Raw genomic sequence first — 19,274 nt, 5'->3', positions numbered from 1 at the left:
AGTATCAGAGAAAATATAAATGTTACATGATGTATGGTGCTATCACATGTCTTCTTTGCCCCCTTTTCTTTGTCAGAAAGTGTTTATACCATCCTGCCCATGAGTCTAAATTTTAGACCATATGTTATAGTTAGGCAGATAAGGTTTTGTGGAACTTTTTATTTAAAGTAAGGTCTATGGTAGTAGCAGGAAGCTACCTGACATGTAAGAAAATGAAGCACTGCATTGGCAGTAAGAAAATATTGGATATAAGCAATATCATGGACACTCATGTTTAACAGAAAGTAAATGACCATCTTGTGACACCAGAATCATATTCTCTGTTTGTATCTTAAAGTCCTTTGGGAAACCGTCTGAAGCAGAAAGCTAAATTATACACCGAAAGTTTAAGTTTCAGACATTAATTTGTTAAGTAGACTGATTTTAATTTTTTATTTGAGTAAAATATTGTTGAATCATAGAATTCTACTTTCTTAATAAATCTTATGTTTTTAGCTATTTTAAATTTCATATGTAAATTGAAGGATACAGTTCTCAAATATAGCTGTGACTTAAGCAATATAAGATAGTCCAAAGACATAGGAAAGTATATAATCCATGAAAGTCATCCTTCAGAACTGAAGGAGAAATAAAGACTTTCCCAGACAAAAGCTGAGGGAATTTGTTCACTAACCCTGCCTTACAAGAAACACTGCAAGTTCTTCAAACTTAAATGAAAGGATGCCAATCAGTAACATGAAAATATACAACATACTGATAAAGGTAAACATATAGTCAAATTCAGAATACTGTAATGTTGGATAGGTTAAAGAACAAGAGTATTAAAAATAACTATAACGCGTATAATTTGTTAATGAATACAAAATATAAAAAGAAGTAATTGCCACATTAAAAACATAAAAGGGGAAAGTAAAATGGTAGAGATGTTTGTATGTAATAACAACTAAGTTATTATTTTAAAACAGACTGTTATGTTTTATATAAGCCTCGTGGGAATCATAAATCAAAAGCATGTAGTAGATTCACAATAGGTCAAGAGAAGGGAATCAGCACATTCCACTACAGAAAATCACCAATTCACAAAACAAGGCTACAAAGAGGAAGAAAGGAACAAGAGAACTACAAAACAGCCAGAAAACAATAAATGGGATTAATAATTCCTTAACTCTAATAATTGCTCTAAATGTAAATGGACTGAATTCTCTAAAAAACAGGCATAGGGTGGCTGGATGGATTAAAGAATAAACAAATACACAATTACATACTACCTACAAGAGGTTCATTTCAGCCTAAAGGACAAACATAGACTGAAAGAGAAGAGATCCAAAAATATATTTTATGCAAATAGAAACCAAAGGAGAGCTATTTTTAGACAAAATAGACTTTAAGTCAAAAATGGTAACAAGAGACAGAAAGTCATTAAATAATGATAATGGGATCAATTCATCCAGAATATATAATAATTGTAATATATACTGACCCAATATCAAAACACTTTAATATATTAAGCAAATACTAACAGACCTGGAGAAAGATCATTGGGGACTTCAATACCCCACTTTCAACATTGGGTACATCATCCCAACAGAAAATCAACAAGGAAACATTGGACTTGAACCACACTTTACACAGAAAGGACCTAACAGACATGTACAGACATTTCATCCAACAGCAGCAGAATACTCATTCTTCACAAGAAAAAGCATTTGAAAAAATACAGCATGCTTTCATGATAAAAACTCTAAAAAAAAAAAAGTGAGTATAGAAAGAACATACCTGGGTATATAAAAGTCATATGCCACAAACCCACAGCTAATATAATACTCAACAGTGCAAGATTGAAAGATAGGAATAAGACAAGGATGCCTACTCTCACAGTCTTATTCAACATAGCACTGGAAGTCCTAACTGGAGTGATCAGGCAAAATAAAGAAATAAAAGACATCCAAATCAGAAGGAAAGAAGTAAAATTGTCTTTGTTTGCAGATGACATGATCTTACATATAAAAATTTTTAAAGCCTCCACCAAAAACATTTAGAACAAATTTAGTAAGTTCTAGGATACAAAATTAATATATAGAAATCAATCATGTTTCTATACGCAAGCAATAAACTATCTGAAAAGAAAATAAAGAAAACAGTCCTATTTACATTGGCATCAAAAAGCAATAAAGTTCATCATAAATTTAAGGAAGTGAAAGGTCTATACATTGAAAACTGTAAGACGTTAATGGAAGAAACTAACAAATGGAAAGAAATCCCATTTTCATAGATTGGAAGAATATTGTTAAAATATCTATGCTACCCAAAGCCATTTATAGATTCTGTGCAATTCTAATGTCATTGTTGACAGAAATATAAAAGAGAAAACTAAAGTTTGTGTGAAACTACAAAATACCTGATTAGTAAAAGCAATCATGAGAAAGAAGAGCAAATACAGAGACATCAATCTTCCTGATTTTAAACTATACTATAAACTTATAGTCATCAAAACAGTATAGTCTGGAATAAAAATAGACATAGACTAATGGATCAGAATTGAGGGCCCAGAAATAAACACTGTCAGTTAATATTTGACAAGGGAGCTAAGTCTACTTAATTAAGAAAAGATAGTCTCTTCAATAAATGATGCTGGGAAAACTGGACCACCACATAAAGAAAAACGAAATTGTTCCCCTATCTTATACCACTATTAAGAATGAACTCAAATTTATTAGACTTGAATGTGAGACCTGAAACCATAAAACTCTTAGAAGAAAACATGGGAAATAAACTTTTTGGCATTGGTCTGGGCAATTATTTTTTGGATATGATATCAAAAGCAAAGCAACACAAACAAAAATCAGTAGTGGGCTACATCAAACTGAAAAGCTTCTGCACAACTAAAGAGGCAATAAAAAGAAAAGAAACAGCAACCCTCAGAATGGGAGAAAATATTTGCAAACCTTGTGTCTGATAATGGTTAAATATCAAAAAAATATTAAAAAGTCATATAACTCACATTTATATATAGTGGAATATTCTTCAGCCATATGAGAAAGAAGGAAATCCTGCCATTTGTAACAAGGTTAAAATTTGAAGACGTTGTGCTAGGCAGAGTAAGTCAGACAAAGACAAATACTGTGTGATATCACTTACTATAGTATATGTGTGATCTAAAAAAAAACAAACTTGTATAAACAGAGAAATGAAACATTAATGCTAGGGGGGTGCAGGGAGATGTTGATCAAGAGTTAGAAGATATATAAGTTCTGAAAATATAGTGCACAGCATTATGATTATAGTTAAAAATGATGTATTATATGTGTGGAAGTTATTAAGAAAGTATATCTTCATGTTCTTACCACAAAAAAGAAATGGTAATTGTGTGAGGTGACAGAGGTGTCAGGTAACATTACATGGTAGCCATTTTGCTACATATGTGTATTCAATCAACATGTTGTATGTCTTAAACTTATATAATGTTATATGTCAATTTGATGTTAGTAAAATTGGAAAAATAAAGAAAAATACCACTGAACTATACACTTAAAATGGTTAAGATAAAAATTTTTATGTTATATGTATTTTACTACAATTGTATAAATGGGGGACGGGGTCATAAGAAAGTGCATAAGTCCAGTTTTTGTCCTCAGAGAAACCTATGTTATTTTGCAACAGACATAAATCACAGGGAAATTTCTTCTTAGTTATGAAATTTACTCTTGCCTAAGCAAAAGGTCAACTACAACTTAGTTAAAAAGAAAAATAAGAATTAGAAATATTTTTGAAGACTAACAATGTTTCTTACAATTACTGTTAAAGGTCATTTTATCTTGATTATATAGCTTTGGAAACATGACAATGTGTGTTTATGTTTAGAATCTTATACCTTGCAGAAAAGCATAGAATTTATTTAAATGTACATGTAAACTAAGTGTCTAAATGTAGCACTTATTTTTATATTCTAAAAGCTGTTGAGTTTTATAAGTAAATTTAAAAATAATGTTATAAGTTTTTATTATTAAAAAAAAACTGCTAAAACCTATTTTAAAATATTTGTCAGTATCTAATATTAAAGATTTCAACTTAGGATATTCTCATTAATGAATATCATTTGATATTTTATTGCATTAATTGATAGCAGTGAAATGTTATTTAAATGCTAGATTGGCAAAAACAAACAAATAAAAAAAAAACACTTATAAATTGCACATAGAATTTAGTCCATGTACCTACATAATAAACTTCATAAGTTATAAACAGACTTTTATTTTTAAAAAAACAAACCCTGATTTTCCTTTTAGTGATTGAAAGACTTCCTTGTAGAAAATAGATCTCTTTATGCAATAATTAAATATACATTAAATGTTATTTTCATCAGGTAAAAGTGGGATTTGTTAAAGTGGATTTCTGGCAATGTCATGCAATGCACAGAAGAAAAAAGTAAACTACTAAGGGGAAAATATTCTAATTAAGCACAGTAGGCCACTTATTTATTTATTTATTTATTTATTTATTTTACCATATGTCTAGAGAATGGTTCAGTTTAAAAGCTGAGAAACCTGAATTCCTAAAAAATTATGAAATCATTTTAGTAATATTAATAATAAGAGCGAGATAGAAGAAATCTGGGCCATAGTACAAGAATACAATTAAAAAGTTGTAGTAGATGAATTAGTATAAAAACAGTTTTATTTTCCTCATCTTATCTTCATTAATGGTTGAATATGACAATTACTGGAATAGTTTATAAGTTTAAGCAAAGAAATATTTCATCTAAAAAATAGATTTAGTCACTCTAAATCTATGGTAAAATTCTTAGTCTTGCTCAGATTATACTTTAAAAATATTTTTGCAATTTCAGGCTGTTTGAGGCTGAATTTCTTAAGCAATGTGACTATACTCTTGAAACTCATTATTCCCTACTGACCCTCAGGAATTCTTCCACTTGGATACAGATCTTGGATTTCTTTTGTTAATTCTTGGTGCAGTTCCTCTGACTTTTCAACTACTTAAGTAAGGGTAGACTTAAGATCTTCTCTTAAGTCTTAAGTCTCCACTAATTTATGGCTCAGTCACTTAGCAATTCCCTAGTATGTCTCTGTCTTCAGTCATGAAAACCTCAAAAGCCCAATATTATATTGAGTATTGAGTCATTTTGTTCTCCTGCTATCAAAATATCATTATCCTAACACTCACCAAAATGAGAAAATGAAACATTTGGTAGTGGTTTGGGGGGACAGAGAGTGTAAGAGAGACAGGGAAGGCAGGAGGGAAGAAGTGATAGAGGGAGAATAGAAGGGATAGAGGGAAGAAAGACAGAAGATAGCAGGTGATTACTCACAAAAGGTAGCAGAGTCTAGGCTTCCTTTTTACTGCTTCCTCCCCCTTTTTTTTCTTCTAAATCCTCCAGAGGATCATCTGTATACATCATATATCTCTTCTCAGAAAGCCTTCAGTTGGGCACCAACCCATTATGTAATTGTTTCCATTTTGACTATGTTCTGTATAAGTAATCTAAATAGAATATTTTACATAATTAAATTGGAGTTTAAAGAAATTAGAGATTTTAATACTTAGAATTAGCCCGCAGTTCGGAACCAGGGTTATTCTTTACCAAATCTTTGGATACAAACCCTCTGTACTCACCACCTCTTATTTTCAGATTAATAAAATAATTATATTAAAAAACCTACCTGTGATTTAAAAAAAAGACACTATTTGACCCTAAATATTTTATCAGACAATCATAATCATTAAAGCTTTTCTAGCACTGTATTCCCCCAAATATGGGGAATAACAAACTATCATTCTTTTATAATATACATTGCTTTAAAAAATTTCTAGTTACTTCAACTGTTTTTCTTAGTAAAAAGAGTTTATGACATGAAATTTTAGCTTTTAGAAGTGCCAGTATCTAATCCATGTTTTCTTTTAATGATGTAGCCTATATATTTAAAAAACAAACTTAATTAATATTGATTTTTTTTTTATTTTGAAAATCTTATGTCCTCCTGAGGTAATTGATAGATTCTAGGACATCTTGAGCAAGGGCTGAACATCTCTAGCCTATTTTTTAAGTTAATTTACAATGTGTCAAGCAACTGTTGTGTTCTGATCACTATTTTATACATATTATGTTTCAATTTTTTATCTGTATGATAGCCCGTAAGATTGGTGTTGGTATCCCTAGTTTAAAGATGAGAAAACTTGGAGAGGTTGAACCTCTAGGTGCCATCCAGCTGATAAATGTTGGAACTAATATTTGAAGTTAGATATGTCTGACTCTAATGTCACTTTGTCTTGCCTGCAGCAAGGGACACAATCTTGAAAAATTCCTATTCTCTTGCCTGACCTTGCAAGTGAATATCACCAGCTAAGGCTGTTTGCTTGGTATGCTTACAATGCACTAATATCAAGCTATTGTTTGAAAGCAGCGTCCTTTTAATGCTGAGGGTGCAGGCAATCTAAGCCAATTTTAGCCTAAAGCTTAGTATAGGTACTTGGCTTTCATTCATTTATGTTAATGTGAAAGAAGCTAAAATTCTTATATAAAAGTGGAATTCCTTTAAATTAAACTATATTCAAGTCACTTTGAAATTTGAATATGTTCTCTATTCTTTCCTATTCTTCTAAAACTCATTTCTTTATAAAATTTTTAATAATTTCTCAAAAATATCCCCTTAATTTTAAAGCAGACCTTATAAAACAGGCAAATCTTAATTTTTTGAAATATTAAGCATAAAAAAAATCATGATTTACCCTATATGTTGCCAAAATATAGGAAATTGTTATAGGAAATTCAGCAAAATGGACAGAACTCTCAAGTAATACCAATAATACCAACATTGGCACAACCGCACAGCATGCAAGATGTACCTTTGGCAAATGAGCTTTGTACATATTTTAAAACCCAAGCTTCCTTTTGAATTGTGTCTGTATGAATGCTTTCCAAATCCAGGATTTTCTCTTTAAAGGACAGGAGAACTGTGTTATGTAACAACATGTTTAATCCACAAATGTAAAACCATATAATGACTGCTAAAGAACCAGAAAGCACCTGAGATCAGAGGGAGGTTAAAAGACCTAACTTGCCTCCTTTCTCCATGCTTTCCTACTTTTGCCTTGGATATCAGGTTAATGAATTAAGAAGCGGTCTAAGTAAGAATGTGGAGGAATGCTAGTTTAAATAGCTCGATCACTGTTTTCCCCTGGATCTCTAGCTTTTGGGGACTTTTTGCTTCTTAATGAATCTCTAGGTGCCAGAACACAGACAGAGAGGTCCTCTGCAGAACAAGTAAGATTCTGGCCAGCAGGGCCATTGCCTGAATGGGATGTTGGTCTAGAAGGGCCACTGGAATAGAAGAATGTGATATGGGCTTAATCCAGGCCTACCTGCGGAGCCCCATGCCTAATAGGTCAAACAGACACTGTCTCACTGTCCCCAAATTAGACAAATCTGGGCTTTGAGAGTGGGAGTTGTTTCGGGAACAGATTGCCTATGTTATGTGGGAGTCATTGTTGAACAGATTTTTATAGAATATAAGTTAGAAAGGGCATCTACGTGTCTCTTTAAAAAAAAATACTTTTATTGATTTCAGAAAGGAAGGGAGAGGGAGAGAGAGATGGAAACATCAGTGTTGAGAGAGAATCATTGATTGGCTACCTCCTGCATACCCCCTATTTGGCGTCAAGCCCACAACCCTGGCATGTGCTCTTGACCAGAATCAAACCCGGGACCCTTCAGTCCACAGGCTGACGCTCTATCCACTTAGCCAAACTAACGAGGACCTGGTGTCTTTTTATGCATTGGTGGTATCCTACTAAACCTAAGACATATCTACTGGCATATTGTGCCATGACCTCTGATGAATAATTGAATAAATTAATGAATATCTGCACCGACTTGGTTTCTACTGCCAAATTAGTTTGGCTCCTTATACTAATTAGGGAGAAAACTTTATTTTGTTGCTTGCACTAGATATGTCACATAATGTTCTTTAGGATGGGAATAAATGTTTGTCATGAGGCATGTTTTCTTAAAAGAAATTATTTTAGCTATAAAATGTCTCAGTATTGAAATAGTTTTGTGTAGCAAATTCACTTATATTTCTTTGCTTTATACCATTAGACTCAAAGAAGTAAACTTTGCATAAATATCTTTGGATTACTGTCTGACAGAATTGTAATTTATACATTTCGGTATACCCTATGTAGTAACTGTTAACAGTCATTTTTAAAAATCTCTTAAAGGGACCTATTAACATAAATATGATTTTCTATAGCTTTCTATTGTTTGGGAAAATGTTACTCTTTTTTTTCATATGTAATTCTTCTATGGGCTAATTTTTTAAAATAGAATAGAAAAATATTTCATTGCATCTAAAAAGTTTTTTTTTCTCATTTCATAAATCAGTTATTAGGGTAAGCCATGTGGAATTGGTAATTTTTAAAGATCAAAATATCAGAAATTTTATACGGTGACCTAATATAATGATAAATATTCTTAACAAAGTTGACTTTTAAATAATTTGTATTCTTATTAGCTTACTGATACTTTGATAATTCCACTAATATTGTTTTTATTAGTTGGAAATAAACACAGTCCCTGCTCCTAAGAAGAAATGCACATTTCTGCACTGGTGCCTGGAAATATCTTATCCTAAAAATATAATTTCAGTATTAAGTAACTATCTCTATTTTCAGTTGAGTATTTATTCTTTTTGCTACTTACTTATTTAGAAGTTACTCATGAATTGAGCACTCAAATGTTATTTTTGCTGTTCATGAAAAAAAATTTGATGACAGATTGGCTCCAGCATATTCATTTATATGAATTATTAATAGCTAGATTTTATGGCTCTCAGATTGCTAACTTATTACTATAGCAGCATAGTACTTTATTCTTAAACTTCACAAATGCTTAAATATAGTTAAAATGCAGTGAAACTTTTATTAGTATTGTTCAAAATTAAAATCTAGATGATTATGAAGTATTTAGCATTTTGGATAATGATTCCAGACTCTCCAAGCACAGAGGTAACATTTCTGTAGTTTTTTTCCTTCTTTATACCTTTGTCCCTATTAATTAGAAAAATAGAGAATAATATAAAAATATACAATTATAAACCCTAATAAATCTCAGTACATTTTACCAAATAACCATAAATCGTCAATATTTAAGTGGACAAAATGGTGGGGAATATAAAACCAATTGCAAAACTTGAGACACTCGTAATGTCCTATATAATAAAAGCCTAATATGCAAATTGTCCCCTTTGGTGGTCATTCGACTGAGAGACCCCTTGCTATGATGTGTGTATGCTAACCACCGGAGGGTGTCGGGGAACATGGTGGGCGCAGCAACACAGTACTGCCAGTGGGAGGCAGTGGAGGCACTGCTGGCCCCATTGGGCCCCAATAAGAGTGGGACCACAGCAGGATGGTGGAGCAGGAAAGTGGGCGATGCCAGGCCAAGGCAAGTGCAAACGGGAGCTGAGCCAATTGCCCCTGATTGCTCCACAGATGGTGACCAGCAGCAGCAGCAGTGGGGGCGGAGCAGCCTCCTGGCTCCCAGGTGCTGAGGGAGACAGGCAGGGTCCCAGCCTTGATGGATTGGATTGCCACACAGACAGGATGGTGAGGCAGGTGAGGGTGCAATGTCAGGCCAAGGTTGGGTGCCTGGAGGGGCTGCGAGGCTTGGAGCACAAGCTGAGGCCAGATCTCCAAGGCCACCCCGAGGGACCCCACCCATGCATGAATTGGTGCACCAGGCTTCTAGTAATAACTATAAAAAGCCATAATCACTGGGAATGGAATTGATCCTCAGACATATTTATTTTAACTTTACTGTTACAATGAACAGCTTTAATTATACATGCATTTGAAAGAATTTTAGGTCACATAGAAAAACAATTATGATAGTTGTTTAAATAATAATAATTAAAGTTATAATGTGATAGTGATACCTATGGGTTTACTCCCGTGTTTTTTTCACAACAAATAGAGGTAATTCTGAATTTTACTTAGAGAAAGTAAATTAAAGGTAGTTAGTGTTTCTCTGTTGATAGCTACTAATTATAAGCAATCTAATCTTTTGTTGTTGCTTATACTTTGTATGTTGCATGATTCTCTTTCTGATGGGCCAGAGCAAGTAAGCTAATAACATTCTGATATGGTCCTTGATCTACCTGAAATAATTAGAAGATAATTTGAATAGATCTATATATCTAGAAAGGAAAGTTTAGTACAGGATACTTTAATTATGTATAACTTTGGTAGAACTAGAGAAACTTGAGCTAGTTTAACATGTTATAGTCCAGGCTTTTGAGTTGGAAAAAGGATCACGGGCAACTAATCATATAAACATTGGGTATAGGGTCCTCCACTCCCTTGTGCTTTCAAGATAGATTCTGCATCACACCACATTTTCTTGACATAGCCTTTCTAGAGAATTCTGTATTAACTTTAACTTCATAAAAATATTTTAAAATAAATATATTAACAAAACCCATTAGAGTACACTTAGTTTTGCTTACCTCATTAAACACATAGATGATGTACTGTTTTTACCATTTTACATAATATAAAACAATGATCAAGAGAAAATAGAACTTTAATAAAGCAATATTTGTTATCTTTAATGAATATGTAATTTTATAAAATACTAGAGGCCTGGTGCATGGATTCACAATCTGGGATCCCTTAAGGGATGTCAGAGTGTGGGTTTCGGCCCAGTCCCCACAGGCCAGGCCAAGGGACCCTACTGAATCTGTGCACCAGGCCTCTAATCTGCATATAAGATCTTTGTTAATCTCTTCCTGCCCTCCTTCTCCTTCCCTCTGAGATTCATCAGTCTGTTCCATGTTTCCATGCCTGTGGTTTCTGCTCATGTGTTGGCATCTGCCCCCTGGTGGTCAGTGTGCATCATAGCTACTGGCCTGTCGGCCATTCAACAGGTCACTTAGATATATATATATATATATATATATATATATATATATATATATATATATATATATATATATATTGGTATCCATGAGGGGTCCTGGAACCAATCCCTCCTCCAGCTCCCACTGCAGATACCAAGGGATGAATGTATAGATCAATGGTTCTCAAATGGGGATGGTTATGTCCCCCCAGGGAGCAATATCTGAAGAATTTTTTTTATCATTACTGTAGTGGATGCTACTAGTGTCTAATGAATAGAGACCAGGTATGTTGCTAAACATCCTATAGCCCTCAACAACAAAGGAATATGTAGTTCAGTATATTCAGAATGGTACTGTTGAGAATACCTGCTCTACATCTACTCTTCTGCTTTTTTTTTTTTTTTAACTTCACAATAACTTATGGAAATTATTCTATCAATTTCCAAAGGTTTCCACATCCTGTTTTATGGCTACAAGAGGCAGGTATTATAGTTTACTCAGCCAGCCTCCTTTGTGTGAGCATTTCGGTTGTTTTCAATATTTTGCAATTACAAATAATCTGAATGGATAACAGTATGCACTTTTGTTGTAGTTGTTGTTACTGTTGGTGTTTTGGGAAGTATATCTTTAGACTAAATTCTTAGAAGTGAATCAAAAGCCAAGTGATGCGTTGGTTTGCCAGATTCCCTGCAAAGGGTTGTACCATTTCACACCTTCACCACTGTATGAGCACACCTATTTCTCCAGAGGTTGGAATGAGTTGCTGGGCTTTTGAAACTCTGCCAATCTGATAAGTACAAGTACATAACTCAGGATAGTTTTCATTTGCATTTCTCTTATTTTGAATGCCATTTTTTTAAAAGAAAAGTTTTGTTTGTTTACAATCCTGGGCAAAATCTTAAAATTTTATAATAGTTAACCTAAATAATATTTGATGAAATACAGAAGCAACATTTATAAAATATAGCAAAACAAGCATGTGTTTCTGCTGCTGAAACTATCCAACTATCTCTTGTTAGATTTGAAATAGAAATTTATTTGTGGCTAAGTTTCAGTAAATCTTCATATGAACATAGCAATGTATTATCCTGCCATGCCCAAGGGAAGAATACTCCTCACTAGGCAACAAATACAACCCTAGAAATATGGTATGTAAAGTTTTCAATGGCATTTTCAGACCACCAGGATGTCACACTGAAATGACATTGTACTGGGATTCTTATGTGCTTGGTGTTTCATAGGCCATACATGTCTCTTGGAAGTCTTCGGGATCAAGTCATCTATCCTGATTCAGTGGATGACATGCATGATAAAGGCTACACAGACCAAGACCTGGAATATATCCTACGCAATGTCCACCTCTACCACATCGTTCAAAGAGAAGGAGGTAAGCTCTGTCATTCTTTTGTTTAATATACTTAACTTTATTTCTAAAATTAATGGGTAAATTGTCTGTGGTTTAATTTGAATATATGCTGTTATCCTATATAATAAAGTTATATAGGTGGCATTGTGTGACATCACAAGATGGCCACCACAAGATGGCCGCCCTCACATCATAAGATGGCTGTCATAAGAGGAGTGGCCCCAACATGGCCAGCAGAGGAGGGCAGTTGGGGGTGATTAGGCCAGCAGGGGAGGGCAGTTGGGAGTGAACAGGCCAGCAGGGGAGGGCAGTTGGGGATGATCAGCTTGGCCGGGGAGTTAGGAGCAATCAGGCCTGTAGGGGAGGGCAGTTGGGTGCAACCAGGATGGCAGAGGAGGGCAGTTGGGGGTGACCAGGCTTGCAGGGAAGAGCAGTTTGGGTGATTAGACTGGCAGGGGAGGGCAATTGGGGGACAATCAGGCTGGCAGGGAGTGGTTAGAAGGTGATCAGGCTGGAAGGCAGAAGCAATTAGGGGCAATAAAGCAAGCAGGCAGGCAAGTGGTTAGGAGCCAGCAGTCCCGGATTATGATAGAGATGTCCAACTGCCGGTTTAGGTCCAATCGTGGGATCGGGCATAACAGGCAGTCAGACATCCCCCAAGGAGTCCCAGATTGGAGCGGGTGCAGGCCTTGGCTGAGGGACACCCCGGGCTTGTGAATGAATTTCAAGCACTAGGCCTCTAGTTGGAATATAAACACACAATTAAAGAAAAACAGCTTTTATTGACTTTCTGTTCTTGACATCTTTTTCTGCTTGTGTTATATTTCATGCAGCACACTAGGCTTTTTATTAAGTCTGCTGCTGGCACTTTAAAACAGTTATTTTTTTCATATCTGGATGTAAGTATCCCTGAGGCCACTGTCATTCTAGATATATGTAAAGGTTATTATAGATATATTTTCCTGTTAAGTTTGGCTTACATTAAAATTAATAATTTGAGAGATAATTGTCATGAAACTTCTTTTTTGGTTTTAGACCCACAGGCTTACCAATACATTTTTTCCCCCTCTCAAGCAGTATATAGAGGATTATATACAATATAGAAACTTCTGTACTGTGGTGTGTTTTTTTCCAGCATAAAATATTTTTTTAAAGAATAGGACTAAAAGTTTTATATATATGAACTTAAAAAGAATTGCTTTATAATGGTCACACTTTCAAGTAACTTGATAACATATAACTTGATAGCCTAGAAAAACTACTAAAATAACAAGCTTTATTTTAGTTTTAATTTTGCATGGATTTTATTTTCTGGTCCTTTTCCATGATTAGAAGAAGCAGGGTAGGACAGTGACTAAGCATATAAGCTTTGAAGTCAAAGTTCTTGAATGAAGTCTTAGTTAACACGGTGATCTGTATCTTCAACTGTAAATATCTACTACCTTATAAGGATTCTGAAAAGATTAAATAAGACTATGTAAAGCATTTAGAACAGTAGTACATGGTAAGTGCACAAGAATTAGTAGCTAATGGTACTATTACTAGTTATACAATAATATCGATACTACAGTATTTTGTCTTTGTATGATGGTACTTGATATTTTATACAGAAATGCCTCATATATTATTATATTTCATTTTATCTTTACAATAAGCAAATGAGGCAGATAACAGAGGTATTATTATATTTACTTTTATGTTGTTTGTAATATCATAATTTTTAAATGCCACAAACATGGAAAGCAGGTTGTCTTTTTGCTTCACATGGTCAACTCCTTCTCAGTCCTAAAACACTCTACCAGAATATATATTGCCTGTTAATCTTGGGTAAATTATTATGGATTAGTTTGAAATCCAATAATCTAAATAGAAACGTATGATACATGCGTTTTATTTTATTTTTTAGAAGTCATCAAGAAGTTCTAGAACTGTTTTTAAGAATGTTTCAACCTTAATAACGAAATCGTAATTATAATGGTTTATTGAGTACTTACTATGCAGAATATAACATATTAAGCAATTTACATTGTCAACTTAATTAATACTTATAACTTCCCAATGATGTGGGTTTGACTAACTTCCTTTTACAGATGAAATTCAGAATGTTTAATACATTCCCTAGAGACTTATAGCCAGTGGTGAGAGAGGGATTCAACCACAGACCATACTTGAAAGTCAATGTTCTATACTATGCTAAACCACTGTGCTATGTTATCTCCTAGCTTCCTGGGTATGTTATAGTATTACACATTAAAAAATTCCAAGGAAACCCATTTTACTTGCCTAATCCTTAAAACATGAAATACGTTTTTAAGCAAAGCAAGAAAGCACTTATATTTGCAAGGTCATCACTTACTTGGAAGAAGCCTACTGAAGTTCTGTGTAGACTGCCTAATATTTTGATTAGAAAAATGCTTTGCTTTAGTAAAATATGAAATTAAAAACTATGTTTCATTCCATCAAAGAGTTTTCAAAATAGAAAGAAAAGGTGTTAACAAATGGATATGAATAAAGCAGTTTGTAAATCTGTAGGTAGCAGGAAAGCCATTCTCTTATCTGTCTTAGTCTCTCTAAATCAATATCAGAAGTGATAATATGACTTAAGTTCTGATCTAGCTATTCTGAGATTAAGCAGCATTGCCTGCTAACACTTTTGGGTTTAGTGGAACAAAGAATATGTTTTATTTAAATATGTAAAGCTAAAACTTCTCTTGATCCAAATACTTTTGTCTTCTCAGTTGGCAAGGGAGAAATGTTTTTAAAGCTCAGAATACTTATCACACTCTAGTAATCAGAACCTATTTTTCAAATGCTCACTTATGTTTCATAAATACAGTCATAGAGCCCAGCTGGTGTGGCTCAGTGGGTTGAGCATTGTCCAATGCACTAAGAGATTGCCAGTTTGATTCTGTCAGAGTACATGCCAACATTTCAACCTCGATCCCAGTTGGGGGCATGCAGGAGGCAGCAGATACATGTTTCTATCTCTCTCTCCCTCTCCCTTTCTCTCTCTGAAATCAATAAAAGTATATTGTTTTAAAAAAAATAAGAAAAATGTTCTAAAAATTCAGTCACAGAAGAAATATTATGTCAACAGTTTTCACTAGATGCAAGAACTTTAAACCAGATAGCATTTTTTCTAATATAAGGATGTGGTTTTAAATAGATAGAAATTTTCTGGAAGGAAAAGAACACACACAATTTGCAATGTGGTTTTTCATATAAAAAAATTCTGAATACATTTCTATATCAGTATGTATAGATTTAAACTGTTTTTGAAAAATAAAAGTGTTGCTTTTTTTTTGTGAGTAAATATCCAACAGAAAGTCAGTAACTAAGAAGTTGTAGGAGATGTGGCATAGACTGCACAAGCCTAAAATAGACCTGCATATAAATCTCATCTCTGACGGCTTTGTAAAATTAGACATGCCAATTATTCCAGGAGTTTCAGTGTACCCATCTATAATATGCAGCTAATAACATCTGCCTTACAAGATTGTGGAATATTAATAAGGAAACTCATGTAAAGTGACAGACACATGGGAGAATTTACGTTAGTTCCTGCCTTATCTTTGGTAGACTTTCCAATGGGCCTATGCAAGTGTGTTGGTCTTTTCTCCCAGCACCCTGCAAAATAAGTATAACTATACCAATTCTTTGAACAAATCCAAAAACAAACAAATTTTAATAGTGTCAGTATTTCAAATTCTTGAAAGACGATTTGTCAGCAAAAAGGAAGTATTAGAAATAAAAATATCATATCTAAAACAAAATGCTTATACATGAGGCTCTCTAGTTTATCCAAGCATGTGTTCTGTAAAATACCAGTTTTTTTGTGTTAATAAACTTGCCAGAATCACCTGTCCAAAACTGTAACAATTAAACGAATACTTTATGAAATATATATCTTTATTTTTTAAGGATGGGATGCTATTATGGACTGGAAAGATGTCCTATCAGGAGGGGAAAAGCAAAGAATGGGCATGGCTCGAATGTTTTATCATAGGTGAGTATGCTATTCCATGAATGTAACAAACAAAAAAAACTTTGGACAAGATTCACTGACCTCATCTTTAGTTTAAAAATATCTCACTGAAAAATAAGTGCTTAGACTTTACAGTTTAATTTTTTTATGTGACAGAAATTGCCAAGTTCTTTTTTCTATTTTTTTTAATGATGATTAATGTTAGATGACAAAATTAAATTTTTATATATTCTAAGTTTGAAAGTATAATTGGTATTAATTTTTAAATTGTAAAGAATGCATAATCACCATTTATTGTTGTGAACACAGTAGGTAGGCATTCAGTAATATTTCTGAATTAAATTGTTAAATTCAAACTGGTACATCTACACAATGGAATACTATGCTGCAGTAAAAAAAGAGGGAATTCTTACCATTTGCAATAGCATGGATGGAACTGGAGAACATTATGCTAAGCAAAATAAGCCAGTCAGAGAGATATAAATATCACATGATCTCACTCATTTATGGATTATAATGAACAATATAAACTGATGAACAAAAACAGATCCAGAGATAGAGAAGCATCTTTCAGATCATCAAACCTCAGAAGAAAGGTAGGGGCGGGTGGGGATAAAGGGGGAGAGATCAACCAAAGGACTTGTATGCATGCATATAAGCCTAACCAATGGACACAGACACCAGGAGGGTGAGGGCATGAGTGGGGGGGGAGGGGAATAATGGGGGGATAAGGACACATATGTAATACCTTAATCAATAAAGAAAAAAATTAAATTAACTTTTCAACCACTCAGTAGCCTATTACATTTAATAATGTTCCCCTCCTAAAATATCAGAGGCATATCCAATGGAAAAAGGAACCAGCCAGCATAGGTCTTAATGGATTCTGGTAAAAAGAGGTTCAGAAAATAATTTCTCCTGATAAAACTTTTTCTCTTTGAAACCAGTGTCATATTCATAGCAGTTCAAAGATACCAGGCATAGAGGACACTAGAAAGAAATAAGCTATTCTGCTTTATCCATCTTGTCTGTCCTGTTATTCCCTGAAAAAGAAATATATTTCCCCCCCTTAGACTTGTGGTAATGAGAACCTGAGTAGTATGCAAAGCAGGAGGTTATCAGAAAATATGTAACTAATTTTTAGTACTTACATCTTGGTCACAAAGGACCAAGAATTACATTTACATATATGAAAACATGAATGGGCCATAAGTTGGGGCAGTGAATACTCCTGAAGGAATTGTAGTGGAAGCAATAATACTTTTGTAGAGAACTTTATACTTTGGCACCAATACCTGACATCTTAGGATACTTTCGAACATAATAACATACCATAATTGTACCTAATAAAACTGATAATTGTTTAAAGTCATCTGGTTGATATTTAAAGTTTAACACTGGAAAAGGCACATATTTAAACAAGTCCATTAAAATATGATTATGCATTAATTTCATAAAAGTAGAAAATCTAGATAAATTAAAAGAAGAAAAAAATCTCATTAACCTATAACACTTAAAGTTTAGAAATAGTTATTCTCAGTCTTACTGATGCACAAAAGCTGGTCATTATCTTGATTTTGGAATGTAAGTATTTTCATAAAGTATATTAAAATTATTTATTATTTATTTTTTGATCCGCATCTGAGGATTGAGGATTTTTTCCCCCCATTGATTTTTTAGAGAGCGGAAAGGAGGCAAGAGGAAGAAAGAGAGAGGAAAGAGAAATATTGATGTGAGAGAGACACATGGATTGGTTGCCTTCTGCATGCACCCCAACAGTGGGAGGGGAGTGAACCTGCAGCCCAGGTACTTTTGACCAGGAATTGAAACTGAACCCTACAATGCGCATGTTCACACTCTGACCACTGAGCACCACCGTCCAGGGCTCTCTTTTTATTTTGCCTACTTTTATGTGTATTATTATGCAATAGCTAGCCAGAATTTTTAAAAATCATTATTATGATATTTTATGTACCTAATGCACAGACAGACCTTAAGTATATATTCAATGACTTTCACTAAGGGTATGATACATTGTGTGACCAATACCTTAATTAAGATAAGAGAACATTTCTGTCACCCTAGAAAGTCCCTCATTCCCATTTCCAGTCAGATCCCCACTTAGGTAATTTGTTTTGAGTTCTATCGTAAATTAGTTCTTTCTGTTCCACAACTTAATATAAATTAAATTAGCCAGTATGTATGAATTTTGCATCTAGCTGGACTTTTCAATAGAAAAACATTATTGCGTTAAAAATACCATATTTATATTAATGTACGTGGTTAGTTTAAGAACATGACAAGCTTTAAAAAAGTGGACTAAAATTTGCTAACTTAGAATTTTCAGTGAAGTGTATTTGGTAATGACCATTTCTCAGCTAATGTGGTAAGATTCAAGTGTAAACTTTGCAGTTTGACATTTATGACCAGCTGTTACCCACTATCACCCTGAATCTGTTTGCACTCTGTCCATAAATATTCAGTAATATGATGATCACCAGCATAGTTGGTGAAATGTAATATAATGGAATGTAAAATGTGACCTCATATTTCTCACTGCATTAGTTTGTTAATAAAATAAACTGTGTAATAAAGAGTAAGAGGCATTAATGAAAGATGCGAGCCAAAAGAGGTTTCAAGTACCCATAACTTGAAATAAATAGTTGATACTTCTTTGTGTATCTAAAACATTTTGGATATGAGACTGAATAAAGATCAAGTTACAAGTATATCAGTGGAAAGGAAATTTTGTGATCATGATGATGAAGTTGTTGAAAAGCAGAACCTATTGAGAAAAAATAAAAATGGAAATATTAAACACAGTGAAGGAAAAGTATGATAATGAGAAACTGCCTCCCCTCGTTCTCAAGGAATTGATAAAAAGATTTGAATTGCAATGTGAAAAAATGGAGCTAGCTAAAATGGAGAACTTTGGCAGAAAGTATTCAAAATCACAATTGTATACTCTTTTTGAAAGGATTTTTAATGTTTAAAACATGATCAATATAGT

General features: G+C 33.6%; 1 protein-coding gene across 1 annotated transcript in view; it reads left to right on the top strand.

Moving 5' to 3' along the window:
* The window catches only part of ABCD2 (ATP binding cassette subfamily D member 2), a 49,372-nt gene that overhangs the window by 20,241 nt on the left and 9,857 nt on the right, over window positions 1-19,274 (top strand). The window contains exons 7-8 of the mRNA XM_036458041.2: window positions 12,155-12,300; window positions 16,201-16,285. Of these exons, the coding sequence (XP_036313934.1) occupies window positions 12,155-12,300; window positions 16,201-16,285 (231 nt within the window). The remainder of the gene's footprint in view (window positions 1-12,154; window positions 12,301-16,200; window positions 16,286-19,274) is intronic.

This window comes from Pipistrellus kuhlii, unplaced genomic scaffold (assembly GCF_014108245.1).
Source record: "Pipistrellus kuhlii isolate mPipKuh1 unplaced genomic scaffold, mPipKuh1.p scaffold_m20_p_3, whole genome shotgun sequence".
Taxonomy (NCBI): Eukaryota; Metazoa; Chordata; class Mammalia; order Chiroptera; family Vespertilionidae; genus Pipistrellus; species Pipistrellus kuhlii.
The sequence above is the reverse complement of the archived record's forward strand: the minus strand, read 5'-3'. Positions and strand labels throughout refer to the sequence as shown.